This window comes from Palaemon carinicauda, chromosome 2 (genome assembly GCF_036898095.1).
Source record: "Palaemon carinicauda isolate YSFRI2023 chromosome 2, ASM3689809v2, whole genome shotgun sequence".
Lineage (NCBI taxonomy): Eukaryota > Metazoa > Arthropoda > Malacostraca > Decapoda > Palaemonidae > Palaemon > Palaemon carinicauda.
The window spans coordinates 196,128,546-196,146,089 of NC_090726.1; the positions used below are offsets into that span (position 1 = coordinate 196,128,546).

Genomic DNA, 17,544 nt, shown 5'->3' on the forward strand with positions numbered 1-17,544 from the left:
GTCACTACAAATATTAATGATAATGTTATTACCTTTACGGATTCTAGAGGTTTTTTTACTAGCGTTTACATAGGTTAGGTTAATGTTTCAGGTAGACTAGCATAGGTCAGGAATCTCACATGACCTATACGTTTTTTGCTCAATCTAAAATTCTGTAGTAGGAAAAAGAGGTACTACTAAATGAAGTTAAGGAAGACTGTAAAACATACTATGAAAAGAGCTATTACCTTAAAAAATATTAGTTTACACAGTCCTGAATTAGGTAGCACTGAAAATTCATCATAAGAAAGTAGGTTTTTTAAAGATTTTTTTAGGTTTTAGGTTATAATATATATATATATATATATACAAATATATATATATATATATATATATATATATATATATATATATATATATATATACACGCACACACACACATATATATATATATATATATATATATATATATATATATATATATATATATATATATATATATATATATATATACACACACACATATATATATATATATAAATATATATATATATATATATATATATATATATATATATATATATATATATATATATATATATATATATATATATATATATATATATATATACAGACAGACACACTTACCAATGGCTCAAAAAATTTTGTTGAGTTTTCCTTTAGATAGAGGAGGGGTGGCGTACAGGGTACTGGCGCAACAGTGACGTTGAGGGTTCTGTTCGAGCTGGACATTTTGTTGAATGCATATATACTCATGACATAGAAACCTTTGTCCACATAAAGATGTTCCTGCAAATTTGGAAAAGTTATAAAACTATATGACAAATATTAAGCTGATGATTCAAACATTTACCAAACTAAAGACAATAACAAGTTAACAAGAGCACTGATGAGACTTTTACTGTCTATGTAAAACTAAGCTAATTTACTATACAGTACAGTATTTATATTTACTTTTACTATCCTTAATCATGTAAATGACTTTCATGGAATGTATATGATTCCATTAGTCTTGTTTCTGCTTAGTAATATACTGATCAAAGAAAAGGTAGAGTAAATTAACAAAACTTCTTGAGTAATCTTTTGTAATTGTACACATATGATTCTGGGGCAATGAAAAACCCAACTAAAAGAAAATTACCAATATAGTTTTTTAATATTTCTTCAAAGAAAAATGTAATTCTAATAATCAAATTTCTATTTCTATATGCTAATCCCCTGATTTTTAAATCACATCTTCCTGGAAGCTCAGTTTTGAAACATTTTCATCTTTCATTTCAATAGACACATGCCTCTATCAAAGTAATGAAACACTCTAGTGGTCAATGGCAAGGAGCGTAGCAGTGATGTGCCAGAGGCTTTTGTTTCTAATATAAACAATTTATTTAATCTTGACAGCTTCCTTTTTATAAGGTACATATTAAACGTACAGAACAGCATATGATTATTACCGTTTCAAAACTAAAAGGGTCGTTTTCTGGAATAAGTCCTTTCCTATTCATGGTAGAACTGATTCGAAGAGCAGCAGCATTTTTATCCAGCCACGTTTGACATTCATCATATTCCTCAGGTAGTGTACGCCAGACATCAACTGGACTGTTGTCGAAGTAGTCTACGATAAAACACGAAAAACTTCCTTTGGATCTGAAAATAATGTTAAATGACAAGGTTATTTTTTAAAATAACCAATATGGCATTGGTTAAATTCAAAGCTTTAGCTGGAAAAAATTTGAATAAAGTACCTGGAGGAACGTAGAGAGTAGAGGTCCCCTTTTTGTTTGTTTCATTTGTTGATGTCGGCTACCCCCCAAAATTGGGGGAAGTGCCTTGGTATATGTATGTATGTACCTGGTTTTTGAGCATCCAAATTTGTTGAGCTTTTACAACATATGTCATGGTTATGCTTTTCCTGTTTATTAATTTATTTGCCTTCTTAGGAATTGATTTCCAATGATATAACAATGTAATAAATTGATACATCAACACAATTAATATATAAATTTCATCTCATTTTCTTCATTTTATCAAGTAAAAAAGGGATTTTGACGAAGGAAAAATCTATTTCTGGGGAGAGACCTGTGGCGCCCGGTGAAAAGTCCTTCTTGTATGTCTTTTCTGATAAAACCTTCCAATTATACCAGAGAAAGATAAAAGCATGGAATGCTGAGGTTACAACCCTCGCGCGAGCACCTTTTGGGTGTCGTGTATAAAGCAAAGGCGCGTGAAATCCACTATTCACAGGTTGTCTTCCATTTAGTTAATTCCTTCGTCAAAGGGATGGGCCGATACAACGGCCCTAGACACACCCCCATCGCCGCACCACCCACGCCACGACGCGAGCGCCATCTGAACAACATCCTTCTGTAATGGTCATGACGGCTTGGAAAGGAAAGGGTGGGATCGTGTAAAATAAAGGGGGAAGGGTTTCACCGGGCGCCACAGGTCTCTCCCCAGAAATAGATTTTTCCTTCGTCAAAATCCCTTTTCTGGGTCGATCTGTGGCGCCGGGTGAAAATGTACCAGAGAATGCCTTCCAAGCCCAACAATAACTAATTTAATGAGGGGAGAGAAACAACACCATGTAAAGAAAATCATAAATAATTAAGGTAAACAAACATGATAACAGGGAAGCCTCCGAGTATCAGAGGAAACATGCTACAAAACTGACATGGCTAAGAATATCCCAACCCTATAACAACGGTAATCAATAATAGTTACAAACATAACCTAATATGTAATAAACTTAGGGCTAACGAACCACCAAGGAAGCGGCGTCGTGGTGCGAGTGGCGGGTAGGAGGGAGAAGAAAAGAGATGGATGAAAGGAAGAACAAAAGATCACTGGGGAGAGATAAGGCTCCCAGCTGCAACTGTTGGGTATTTAAGAGCCTGTAAGTTCATTAGATAGTGGCGTTTGAAGACCATAAGAGATTCCCAACCCGTGAACTTTATAAGGTCATCAAAGTCCATCTTCTGGGGGAAATGATCCCGGATTGGCTTGTTAAACGAAGTATAGGATCTATAGCCTAATACCACGTATGGGAATGGTACCTCCTTGTTCTCTGATAAACAAGGGGCCAGACGATCGGGTAGCAGTCGTGGCTAAAAAGGCCCTGAGAGTGGTGACCGGACATAGAGAAGTATCTTGGAGAAGAGGAATAACTTTCCAAGGGGACCACCTATTTTGGGGGTTAACGGCCGAATCATATTGGCGAATTGTCGAGTCCCTTTTGTCTGATTCGATGAAGAAATCGTTTTCCGGTTCAATGTTCGCGGCTCTACGAGCTGCCAACTTCCTGTAGTCCACAAAGTTAGGGTTTTGGACATCCTTGAGTAATCTGACACAGTGAGTTTGGAATACTCGGGTCAGTTTGAGGAACGGGATCCGGATGGGACGGAGTTTCCACTCGAGGAGGAGAGGAAACCAACTGTTCTTGGGCAGTGAGGTGGTACTAAAGCCACTGCGCCCCGGAAGGAGCGCAGTCGGTGTTAAAGTTTTTAGAAGATTCACTGGGAGAGATAGGGAAATCTTCCTCTAATGGTTCCAATCCCGGGGTAATGCGTCCATGGCATGAGCCCGAGGGTCCAGGATTGGGGTCACATAAAAAGGAAGTTTGTGATTGATCTGAGATGTGAATAGATCTACCTGGATGCCTGGAACGAACCTGAGTATCCACCGGAGTGAAATTCTGACTCCAGGGAACTCGTCCTGGATAGTGAGCCCGTTCTCACATCCTGGCCTCCCGCTAGGTGAGGTGCTGACAGGAACCAGTTCTTTTCTGTTGCCCAGGCGAAGAAAGTGACCAGGATCTGATTCAGGTTGGGTGACTTGGATCCTCCCCTGTTTCCGTAGTGTACCTCGTCTGTGCTGTCTGACACTACTCTGATGTGGGTCGACCTCGGAGGAGTCTCTCTCTTCAGGGTCAAGAACACTGCCATGGCTTTGAGAACATTGATATGGGACTGTTTCATGGCTAGTGACCAAGAACCTGAAACATCTGATGTTCGGAGAAATCTCCCCGTCCACTTAGAGACACGGCTGAATGGAATGTCACTTGTGGAGGTGGGAATTGTAGAGGAACCGCTTTGGAGAGGTTCTTCGGTTCGGACCATGGGCGTAGTCTCATTTTCCCGACAGAGGGGATCTTCGAGACCTTGTCTTCTTATAGGTACTGTAGCTCTCTTTCTCCAAAATCGATTGATGTCTTGAGTTTGGCTTTTATTAGGAGATCTGTTACTGAAGTGAATTGGGAAAGGCCGAGGATACTTTCTAGGCTCTTTGGACACCTGTTTGTGCTTGAGAAATTCTTGATCTTGGAACCTATTCCTCTTACTTTTGGAAGGGAGAGACAACGTGTGCTTCGAAAGGTCCCACTGAATGTCTAACCATTCTAAGTGGCCTGATGGTCGCAGGCGAGACTTATGGAGACTGACCCGAAATCACAGGTTGTCGAGCGATCGAAGTAATTCCTTCGTAGCTCTGTTGCCTTCTATGGCCGGCCGGGCCCAAATGAGCCAACCGGCCAGATAAGCAATGATCTGTATCTCTTGGTTCCTGAGTTGTTCTAACACTGCCTCTCCCAGTTTCGTGAATATCCTGGGATCAATGTTGAGGCCGAAGGGCATGTCTTGAACACAAAGGCTTTCCTGCTTAGGTGGAAACCCAGATAAGAAGAGAAGTTTCGAGCTATAGGCGCAAGCTAATAGCGGTCGGTAAGATCGACAGAGGTGGTGACAGTCCCACGGGGAAGTAAGGTCCGTACCTAAGAGATAGTCGTTTGATTGCTTTTTCTTGAGTAACCCTGTGGTGTACTCTTTCAGGACGGGAGTGGATTTCTGGGAGAAGGTCACTGGCGGAGGAGGAGGACCTTGAGGCCATTTTCATCTCAAACCGTTAGAGACTATGCTATGATCCCACAGACCGAGTCCAATGGTCACGAAAGTGGTAAAGTCTTCCCTCTACCGGGACCACCGCGTTGTGAGGGAGTGAATCTAGGTCCTTCCCTTCTCCGAGCCCCCTTTTTCCTAGGTCCGCCTTGATGTCGGGACTGTCTTCTACTCCTGTAGCTTCCTCTCTGGTGTCCATGAAAGGAGCCTGAGGGTTCGGATCTAGGGCTGCATGCAGGCAAAACATCCCAACGGAGTTGGGCTGTGTACCTGGGGAATCAGTGAGGTAGACCACCTGATGATGGGGGGTCAGATACAAAAGCGTCGAACCAGAGGAAGGCTGTGATGACGAGTGGGAAACCGACTATCGATTCCTGTCTGATAGAGGTCTCAGACAGAACGTACTTCCCACAACTGACCCGATCAGACCAACAAACGTGTAGGTCGAACTGGAAGGGCAGAGCCTGGAATTATCGTACCCCCCAGGCTGACATCCTGGTCCAGACAGATCGGGCCTGCCCTTTAGGAAATAATACCGTTACCTTCGGTACCTTGTCTAAGCTAACCAAGGCAATCTCTTTCAATCGAACGAATCCGTTGAATGGGAATTCTAGTACCTGGGAGTAAAATCTAGGTCCCCCAGAGGGAGGACGTCTATGCCCTCCAGATTTATGGTACCACCTATATCCGAGTTCCTGAACGGCACTGACTCACCACCATACCTTAGAGCTGCGTCATAGCCCCTTGGATTTCCTTAGAATGTGTTGCTTTTAGCCGTCACAGTTAATGCAGGGTAACATGAACATTAGGATCCTTTAATGGTCCTAGGTCGGTGACGTAGGTAATTGCAAAGCTGAAGGCTCAAAACTCATCCCCACATACCTGCCCGTCCATGGGGTCGTTGTCCAACCTTAGAGAGGACACTCCGAGGAGATAGGGACCTCTAGATGGAGCATTCCTTCCCAACTTCGATACCCAAGGGTGGAGAGCCTCTCTTGCAGGCCAGAGAGAATCATCATCATCCTGATGGGAACCATGCAGGCGAACCTTCTGTAACACAAAGGGGACATAAGTCTGGATGTTCCTTGAACTTTGGTTAGCGATCCTATTCACAGGCTGGGATCAGCTGTATAACTCTTAAAAAGCAATTTTAAAGACAAGTTATTTAATGTATTATCTTCTGGGGTATAGTGCGACACTTGTATTCATGAAATGTGACACTGTTGGCGCATTCGCCACTGGGTGGAAATTTATTTCTATATGAACACTATGTTGTATGGATATTTATCCATATCTAGACATAGTTAGAATTGACTATGCATAAATATAGGCATAATTAATGTATTTCTATTTGAACACTATGTTGTATGGATATTTAGCCATATTTAGACAGTTAGGATTGAATATGCATAAATATAGGCATAATTAATTTAATTCTATTTGAACACGATGTTGTATGGATATTTATCCATATTTATACATAGTTAGAATTAAATACATGCATAAATATAGGCATAGTTACGTTCATAAATAATTTTTTTTTTTTTTTTTTTTTTTTAAATCCTTCCCTTTACAGGTAAAACAAAAGATTGGCCACCCGTGGTCTGAGTGATCTCCGACTGTACCGGATCTCCGGTAACCATCCCCGGTACAAACAAAGGTCCGTCATAGTGACAACGTGAACCAGAGGAAATCTAATATTAACCTCAATGCTGATCGCCTGTACGATATCCGGTTAAGCCGGAGATTCGATGAAAAGGATCGTAATGACGATATTGTGATTATTCATGAAAAAGGGTTCATACCCTGATTCAGATCGTCTGATTGATCTCAGTTTGTACCGGAGAACCAGTGACAAAGGTCCGGCAACGTGAAAACGTGATCCTCACCGGTACGATAACATTCTCTAAAACTGAATGTCTGTGTTATCTCCAGTGAAGCCGGAGATTCGATGAAAAAGGGACCGTAATAATGAAACTGTGAAATCCTCATCGGTATCACATTGTTAACTCCGGTTCTGGACGTCTGCTTGATCTCTGTTTGTATGGGAGATCCGGTAGCAAAGGCCAGTCCCCGTGAGATCGTGACCGTCACCGGTACGATAACATTAACCTCAATGAATGTTTGAGTTATCTCCAGCGAAGCCGGAGATTCGATGAAAAAAGGGGCCGGAAAGGTGTAATTGAGATCAAACATGACAAAGGTTCGTGTGCAAAAAGGTCTCAGCCGGAGTCTGAGTGCCGGATTTCACCGTTGCACTCCAAATATCTGACTAGTTCTCACCCAATGAGTATCCATTATAGCGGCGTATAACTCAAGGCGGAGCTAAGCATAACTCAAGGCGGAGCTAAGGGTGTCGGTATAAATCGAACCCAATTAATGACTCATACACCAACGTTCCTACTAATAGTGTTAGCTATATTAACAGTAACCACATCAATAAAACGTGTATAACATTAAACGTACTATCATCAACTCTGATAATAAGAGGAGGCCTGAATAACTCGTGAACGTATAAAAACGGAGAACGGGAAATTCACCTCCCTTACTCGAGCTAATAAACGAGCACCCTATGCTCTCACTCTCAAGGTTACATAATAAAAGCTAACATCACACAATAATATAAGGAAAGTAAAAAACTGATTGCTTTTATTCTATTTTTATTTTTTCCTTTTTCTTTTTCATTTTTAGCCATTGTAATAACCAAAAACGAATAATAACGACAACGTAACCAATAAATAAGGATATAGTCTAAATCGAGCCTTCCTGGGGCGAGTACAAACTAACAGACTAACAGACTAAATCGCAAACGTTTAAATCGCTATTCGGCCAAAACCAAATGTTTGTATATTTGTAATTTACCTAATGTCTGTTAATGACATAAGGATAAATAACTTAAAGCAATCTGCCGACCTGCGAGGGTCGGGGAAGCAGTGACATGCCCTTAAAATAAATATAAACACCAGCCTTAGCTAAAGGCAAGGCAAATATAAGTGTTAAGTGTATGGGCGACCTCCGGTGAAGCCGGAGCGTAATGAAATGTCCTGAATAATGCAGTCTTAGCCAAAGGCAAGGCAAATATAAGTGTGAAGTGTATGGGCGACCTCCGGTGACGCCGGAGGATAATGAGATACCCTGAATAATTCAATTGTGGCTAATAATTCAATTGTGGCTAATAATTCAATTGTGAAGATATAAAAGCCAAGCCGCAGCTAAAGGCTAAGGCTTAGATCATAGCAAAGCGTATTTACAAACTCCGGTGAGGCCGGAGGGAGAAGAAAGGTCCTGAATAATTATTGTGAATAAAAACACAATTGTAATAACAATGGCTATTGTGGATATGGCCGTGGCCTGAGACCGCAGTAAGGGCCACCGGAGGGTCGTATCTAAACAATATGAAGCCCGTCCCATGCAGTAAACAATATATAAATATAACAATAGAACGAAAGTCATTGAGAATCCCTCAAGCCGGAGTAGAACTCAAGGCGGAGTGGAAAACGTTCATAAACTACTCCCGAGCCGTAACGGGGAGAGGACGAACACGGACCAAAATAACGCTAACAATTGAAAAGTCACGAAAAATAAATAACTCGTAAGTTATCATCCACCCCGAGGGGGAGAGGTGAGGGAGGGAGAACCCGTTGAACGCACAAAACGGAAAACGGGAAATCCGCTCAACCACCAGAGCAAAGAAAGAAAACGAGAGAAAGGGGTAACTCGTGACTGCGAACAGAAAACGGGGACCCCAATCTCTCGCTCTCTTGGACACAAAAACAGGACTAAAAATCACACAACACTATTATAAACGTATAAAATAAAAATGTACATCCATATAACACTACGATCGAAGAATAGCATCTGCTAAAACTTTAAATAAATAGCACAGTCGAGTGACGAACGCCTCGGAGGGGCGGGCACTAAACAAATACAAAGCTAAATCGCTATCTCGTTCGTAGGCTGGACTTACTAGCAAAAAGTACCATGAGCATAAATACACAAAAAAAATAAAAATAAAAATAATAACGGTTCTAAAGGCATAAGGCCAGGGACTTAACCAAGAACCTAAGTGACAGAGTACTAAACGGGCAGACAAAGATGAATTCCCAACAAGTGAACAAACAATGGCCGCCATGAAAGGCCAGACGGGAATAATAAAACAGACTATACTGGATATAAAACAAAAGCCCGGTACAATAAAATACTGTCAAAACACACTATGGTACTTAACATTGGAATGTGTGAAGATGAAGCTTCGGACATGACAAAATAAATCCACGATAGATAAAAAAGACCGAGAGCACAACAAAACAAATCAACACTTTGTATTCCAAAAAGAAGGATGATGTTCAGATGGCGCTCGCGTCGTGGCGTGGGTGGTGCGGCGATGGGGGTGTGTCTAGGGCCGTTGTATCGGCCCATCCCTTTGACGAAGGAATTAACTAAATGGAAGACAACCTGTGAATAGTGGATTTCACGCGCCTTTGCTTTATACACGACACCCAAAAGGTGCTCGCGCGAGGGTTGTAACCTCAGCATTCCATGCTTTTATCTTTCTCTGGTATAATTGGAAGGTTTTATCAGAAAAGACATACAAGAAGGACTTTTCACCCGGCGCCACAGATCGACCCAGAAAGTTAATTGTTGATTGTAGACATGCTTATATATGTGATCAGTGTATATATATATATATATATATATATATATATATATATATATATATATATATATATATATATATATATATATATATATACATATATATATATATATATTCATGGCTGAGGACTATGAAAGAGTTGGAAGACCCAGACCTACATGCCTGAGCACTATGAAGCATCATTGCCCGAACTTTGAATCAATTCATCCTGGGTAGAAAGGGTCAACTTCCAAAAGTGTTACACTGCTAACTATACATTAACATCAATTTTGGTAAACAATATACAATATATAATAAAAAAAATATGAACACTTACTTCCAAACAATCTTGAAAGTTTTGTTGGTATTTGCATCAGTAACCAGGTTGTAGTCGTCAATGTAAACATCATCCACAGACTCTGCCACTGGAAAGAACATAAAATGCATGATAATCAGAGAAATGCTGATAAAACTGAAAAAAGGAAAACATTCTGATTTTATACAGGCAAAAAGCTTCTGTGCTACGTATTCACATGATACCCATCTAATATGTCAATCCTTTTATTGACCTATATACAAATCTATTATGTTATGGGTAACTAGGGAAAGGATTAGTATAACCTTGTAAAAATAACATAGTTTAATAGTAACCTCTTAAAGGGTAGAACATCATAATTCTAAAAGCTTAAATTCATTTATATTATTAGGGTATACTATACTGTATATGGGGGAATAGAATCTAGTGAAAATTTTTTCATCAGAATACATCCTTCAGCAATCAAATTGGTTTTGGCAAAGGGAAAACTTATTTTTGGGAAGTGCTGTGTGGTCTTCAAGAACTTTCCTATAAAATGTTTGAACAGGGAATCCAATACAGTATAACAAAATTACCAAAGAAAGTTAGTCTACCCTGATCTAGGGGGAAGTGAATCAACATGCAAACCATGGACTCAGTGTGAATAGGAGAGACCCTCAATTTCAGGCACTATTAATCTCAACATAGCACCTCCAATGCTGAAATTGTCTGGCTATTGGTAACACATCATCTCCAAGGAACATTAAAAGAGCTGGAGACAATGCAATCTGCACACCAAAGTGCACAGCAGCCATCTTCTCACTCCAAGTAAGAGTTAATTGCCCAACTCCCCTGCACGAGACTAGGGTGGAGGGAGGGTCTTGGAGACCACACAGAACCTGCCCCAAAATATGATTTTTCTTTGTCAAAACAATCATTTTTTGGTCAATGTGCTAAGTGGTCTCCAAGGGCTAATAACAGTGAAATAACTGAGGAAACTCATTCACCATCAAGGACAGCTGTCTACAATCAGGTAAACATCTTGAAATAACTTTCACATGCATTTATCAATGAGAAGAAAACCTATCAAGTCTGACTTTCACATAAGTAATAACAATAATATGGGATAAGTTTAAAGAAAAAATGGATGCCTGACATCATGCTACTGTTGAAGGGCCTGGCTGAAATGAACTTCCCTTCCTCCAGGTTCCACTTGTAGCAGTCAAGAACAAGCCAAGTACATATCACAATGCCTTGCTTGGATTTGTTTCAGGTAGTGTTTAATGAACACCCTATGCTCAAACCAACCTGAAAAGCTCATCATGTGCTGAAATTGCATACATGTATTAGCAAAGTTTTTGGAGATGATGTGTCATCAAAAGCCAGACGTATCAGCATTAGAGGTGCTTCATTGAGTTCAATAGTGCCTGAACTCAAAGGACTCTTATAAACAATGAGTCCATGCTTTGCACAACATTACGCTGACTTTAGAAAGGGGTAGACAATATTCCTTTCATAACTATGTCGTTTAGGATTCCCTGCTCTATTCTTTTACAGGAAAGTACTTGAGACCATACAGCATGTTGGGATTACTGATTTAATGGGAAGGCTCTCATGGAGGCAGATGAATGACTCACATTTAAATATATGAAATTACTGCTAAATTGAGATATTTTAACATTATTAACAACATTTAGGGATGCTTCCAGAAGTCTAAAATCACTGGCTACAGCTCCACTTGGATTTAAGGCCTAGCCTCTACAGCGTTTGCAATGCATCCAGAAAGCTAAAATAACACGATACACCACCAGTGTGAGCTAACTCTTCCTCTGAGGAAAATACACCACCAGCGTGAGCTAACTCTTCCTTTGAGGAAAAGATAAAAGTCTGCCATCTCATTCTGAGCTGTATACTATTTAACAGAAAAAAAACCTTCCATTTTTTTCTTTTATGCAGAAAAATAAATTACCTTAAAACCTATAGTCTGCATGATACTAACAAATGCACTTTCTTTTTATTAAGTAAATTACTTTTAGTCTACAGTATTTTCCTTGAAGTCTTAGAAATGTGTGTTATGAGTTGAATCAAAAGGTCAATGAGATTTTGCAGAGATGCGATGAGCTGATATTACAGAACATTACTCTAATTGGGCAAATTATGATTGACTGACTTAGAATCTTTTTACCTAGAATTCATAATTCATAGAAACACAGTCGGACTAAATGTAGAAATATATTTTAGTCTAAATTGATTATCATTACAATAAAATCAACCAATAAGACACGAGAGAGAGAGAGAGAGAGAGAGAGAGAGAGAGAGAGAGAGAGAGAGAGAGAGAGAGAGAGAGAGAGAGAGAGAGAGAGAGAGAGAGAATTTTCAGAGCATACCTTCAACTGTAGTGGTAATTGGAGTAGAGACTTGAAGAGGGTTTACAGCATAAATTCTTACAGTATACCTTCCAGGCTGAAAAACAAAATAAACGTAAATTTTGTATTTCTTACGTTGATTTTCAGTATTTTCCTTCCAGTAATTTACATCCTCCTTAATTCACCCAAGGTCAATTAACCCTTTTACCCTCAAAGGACATACTGGTACGTTTCACAAAAGCCATCCTTTTACCCCCATGGACGTACCGGTACATACTTGCAAAAAAATGCTATAAAAAATTTTTTTTTCATATTTTTTATTATTTTTTGAGAAAATTCAGGCATTTTCCAAGAGAACGAGACCAACCTGACCTCTCTATGACAAAAATTAGAGCAATTTAAAAAAAATATATACTACAAAATGTGCTAGGAAAAAAATAACCCCCTGGGGGTTAAGGGTTGGAAATTTCCAAAGAGCATGGGGGTAAAAGGGGTAATAAAATATTCATATACTTCTTGGAACCCTCACCTTGTCAAATTTCAAATCCAGTTTATCTGTTGTGGTGTTACCTATCAAGGTACCATTTGGAAATTCAGCGTAGTAGTAGAATACAGTTCCCTGCGCCAGTTGCATAACAAAGGTAACATTTCTTTCAACGGGAAACTGGTCATGTACGGGTCCATAGCCTTGATATAGGGTGGTGCCACCTATGAAAAAAAAAAATAAGAGTAAAATACTGTATAATGAAAAAAAATAGGTTTCATTTATGTAAACCTCGAGGTTTAAAATCTTTGATCAAAAAATAAAATGAATAACTTATGCAATATTTGTCATGTTGCAAAATCATGAAAGTTCCACAAAAGCAATGTAAAGGGTAAGGTGCAATGTCTAATTCATGACATATGTTTATCATTCATATGTGCATTAATTGAAACAAGATAAAACTAAACTATCAATTTCCTCCTATCTGCCAACACCACAAAACAAAGATTTAGTCTAGGTGTGTCTGGTGTAATTTAGGCAGAACTAACAAGAGATTTATCCCGTATAAAATCTATAATGAACCTTTGGAGGCGCACACAAGTTTTATATGCAGAGAAGCAGCAGCTGTGTTGAAGAGAAATTGACATGGACTTGAACCAGAAATCTGTTTGTTTCTATGATTTGCTTTTAGTTTGTGTAAATTGTGTACCTAGATTCTTCCTTCAAAAGAACTTTTAATGAGAAAAATCTTCTAGGGTATAAATAAAATCTGTTGCCGTGATGAAATTAAAAAGCTGCTGATAAAATGGTTACATAAATATGACATAAAGCACAAACATGAATGGAATATACACCCTTGGAAAAATATTTCTTTTAATGTATACAAACCCTTCAAAATAAAAACTACTATTGTAAATCATAATCGTATATTTTCTAGAGAGAATTGAAGCCATAAACAAGCACTAAAAATTGGATAATTTGATATTTTAATTAACTTGATATTGAACTACATTATATTATTACAATACAGTAATTATATAATTGCATTAAAGGTTTAAAGGCCGCTCACGAATGGCAGGGGCAAGGGACAGTTACAACGACTTAGCTAGCATGGCAACAACCTAGAGACTGACCATATATACGTATGATCATTGCCTAAGCCCTCTCTTCACCCAAGTTAAGACCAGGGAGGGCCCAGTAATGGCTGCTGATGATTCAGCAGGTACACCTATAGGCTCCCCCAACACTCCCATCCTCAGCTCACAGGGATGGTGAGATTGCAGGGACCAAAGAAACTAACGAGTTTGAGCAGGACTCGAACCCCAGTCTAGCGTTCACCAGTCAGTGACGTTACCACATCGGCCACAAGTTAAACTGGCAGACACTTCAAGAAACTGTTGAGCTTAAGCGGGACTGGAACCCTGGTCTGACGATCGCCAGGCAAGGGCTTTTTCAATAGACTACTACAATAAATCAAGACTTTGGATATGCTAACACTATAAAAAGCACACAAAAATACCTCTGAGTTTTCTAAAAGTTAAGTTATTCATATAAGTACATTTTTTTCTGCTGGAAAAATTTAGTCACTTGTCTGTCCAGTGCTTCACATGTAACTTAAATCTCTTTATTTGTGATCTTCGGAGGGTTTGGTACTATGGAAAACATCACAAGAGAATTTATACAGTATTATTGTTGTCATTATTATTACCAGCTAAGCTACAATACTAGTTGGAAAAGCAGGATGTTATAAGCAGAAGGGCTCCAACACGGAAAAATAACCCAGTGAGGATAGTGAATAAGGAAATAAACCAATTAGGAACAAATGCAATAAAACATTTTAAGAACAGTAACAAAATTAAAATAAATATTACATATATAAACTATAAAAACTTGAAAAGAGGAGGGAAATAAGATCGAATAGTGTACAGTACTGGAGTGTACCCTCAAGCAAGATAACTCTAACCCAAGACTGCGGAAGACTATGGTACAGAGGCTAAATGGAAATTCTTTTGAATATCTTCAAATAATTTAGAAAAGAAATATTGCATAAACATTTAGTTAAAGAAAAGACTACATTAGTTAGCATATAAACTTGCCTATTGGAAGGAAAGGTAGATACATAGGGGTTGCTGTAAGTTCCTCTATGCTGGCATACACAACTGCTTCAGTTGTCATGGCAAAGCTACTAGCATTATTTCTGCAGCTGTGAGATAAGAAAATATGTATGAATTTACTTGATACACAAATCATATCTTGAAAATAACTCTTAACAAGACTCGTTTGGTAATTAATAAGGTGCTTACTTCATATGATCAAAAGTAACAAGTTCTAAATGAGAGAGATTGACATTCCCTTTCAGAGGTAAAACATAACATAACATAGTTTACTGGTGCCAATATATTGCTTTTAACAGAGGCTGAATAAATTCACAGAAATTAAAGATAAAAGGAAAAATAAGTTTTATTTTTTACAAAATAGAGTGAATAATATAATATGACAGCAATATAGTGATTATAGCCTGATTAAAAAAGTTGATAATATTGGCTTACTTGAAAGTGGCATTATAGTATCCTGTTAAATAAGCCTTGGGCTCCTTGTAGCTAAATCCATCTGAACAGAATGGTGTGCCAATGACATCTGGGCCACCACAAATCATCTTTGTTCCATCAGGGTAGTCTAAGCCTCCTGAATGAGCTCTATCAAAAGACAGAAAAAACAAATATGGATGACATGGTAGGCTTAAAGTAAAGCTCATAAGGTATCTAAAAGTGTTCAATGTTGCAGTTTATGGTTACGGTTCTTTCCCTTTGCCTACACAGACACCGAATAGTCTGGCCTATTCTTTACAGATTCTCCTCTGTCCTCATACAGTCGACAACACTGAGATTACCAAACAATTCTTCTTCATCTAGGGGGTTGACTACTGCACTGTAATTGTGCAACGATTTTACTTTCCTCTTGGGAAGGGTAGAAGAGACTCTTTAGCTACGGTAAGCAGCTCTTCTAGGAGAAGGACACTCCAAAATCAAACCATTGTTCTCTTAGTCTTGGGTAATGCCATAGACTCTGTACCATGGTCTTCCACTGTCTTGGATTAGAGTTCTCTTACTCGAGGGTACACTCGGGCACACTGTTCTGTCTGGTTTCTCTTCCTCTCGTATTGTTAAAGTTTTTATTGTTTATATAGGAAATATTTATTTTAATGTTGTTACTGTTCTTAACATATTCTATTTTTCCTTTCCTCACTGGACTTTTTTTCCTGTTGGAGCCCCTGGGCTTATAGCATCCTGCTTTTTCAACTTGCATTGTAGCTTAGCATTTAATAATAATAATAATAATAATAATAATAATAATAATAATAATAATAATAATACAATGTATGAAAAAACATTTACAAAGGTATTACCAATGTAAAATGTTAAGTCTTGATTTTGAACACAGAAGGTCCTGAACTTACAATCATTCAGATTCAAACACAAATCCAACTGGAATAATAAATTTCAGAAGTTCATAACAAAATACTGTAATAAAACAATATCATATAATTCAATGAAGTAAGCAAGACGACATTTGCAATACGAAACAGGACTGTTGTGATGACTTTTGCATCTGAAAATCATGAGCATACGAGTTAGGTGAAGCCTACCCTAGGTCAATATTTAACAAAATTCAATTCACAAAAAAATTCAACTTTCAAACAGCTTCCTGGAACCTATTCTTTTACCCCCAGGCTATTTGGAACTTTCCAACCCTTAACCCCCAGGGGTTATATTTTTTTCAAGCACATTTTGCAGTATATTTTCTTTAAATTGCTCTAACAGCCTTAATTTTTGTCATAGAGAGGTCAGGTTGGTCTCATTCTCTTGGAAAATGCCTGAAGTTTCTCAAAAAATTATCAAAAATATGCAAAAAAAAAAAAAATGTAAATATGTTATTTTTATTAATAAAATAAATTTTTGAATATACTTACCCGATAATCATGTAGCTGTCAACTCCGTTGCCCGACAGAATTCTATGGAGGGATACGCCAGCTATCACAATACTAGAAGGGGGTGTACTTACCAGCGCCACCTGTGGCCAGGTACTCAATCATTTGTTGTTGACACCTCCTCAATTATTCCTCGGTCCACTGGTTCTCTCTGGGGAGGAAAGGGAGGGTCGATTAAATCATGATTATCGGGTAAGTATATTCAAAAATTTATTTTATTAATAAAAATAACATTTTTCAATATTAAACTTACCCGATAATCATGTAGCTGATTCACACCCAGGGAGGTGGGTGAAAACCAGTGTACATGATTAAAGGATAGCTAAGTATCCCAAATTTCATATAACAGTTATCTCAAATAACAATGAAATAATAAGTACCTGGTAAGGAAGTCGAATAGAACCGTTACTCTGCCTTTTATTTAAAGTTCGTCTTCCTTACTGAGCGCAGCGTTCCTCTTGGAGGCTGAATCAACCCAAAAGTGCCAAAGTACAAGGGGTTGCAACCCTACTAAAGGACCTCTACCAAACCTTTAACCCAGGCGCTTCTCAAGAATGAATAGACCACCCGCCAAATCCAAGGATGCGGAAGGCTTCTTAGCCTACCGTAACAACCATAAAAACAACAATAAAAGTATTCAAGAGAAAGGTTAAAAAGGTTATGGGATTATGGGAATGTAGTGGCTGAGCCCTCACCTACTACTGCACTCGCTGCTACGAATGGTCCCAGGGTGTAGCAGTTCTCGTAAAGAGACTGGACATCTTTCAGATAAAATGATGCAAACACTGACTTGCTCCTCCAATAGGTTGCATCCATAATGCTCTGCAGAGAACGGTTTTTATTAAAGGCCAACGAAGTAGCTACAGCTCTTACTTCGTGGGTCCTTACC

General features: G+C 38.6%; 1 protein-coding gene across 1 annotated transcript in view; it reads right to left on the minus strand.

The window, feature by feature from the left end:
* Positions 1–17,544, minus strand: part of LOC137629437 (uncharacterized) — a 319,508-nt gene that overhangs the window by 144,434 nt on the left and 157,530 nt on the right. The window contains exons 27-33 of the mRNA XM_068360702.1: positions 15,217–15,363; positions 14,764–14,870; positions 12,713–12,891; positions 12,205–12,280; positions 9,860–9,947; positions 1,452–1,644; positions 628–789 (exon numbers count right to left, since the gene is read on the minus strand). Coding sequence (XP_068216803.1) covers positions 628–789; positions 1,452–1,644; positions 9,860–9,947; positions 12,205–12,280; positions 12,713–12,891; positions 14,764–14,870; positions 15,217–15,363 — 952 coding nt within the window. The remainder of the gene's footprint in view (positions 1–627; positions 790–1,451; positions 1,645–9,859; positions 9,948–12,204; positions 12,281–12,712; positions 12,892–14,763; positions 14,871–15,216; positions 15,364–17,544) is intronic.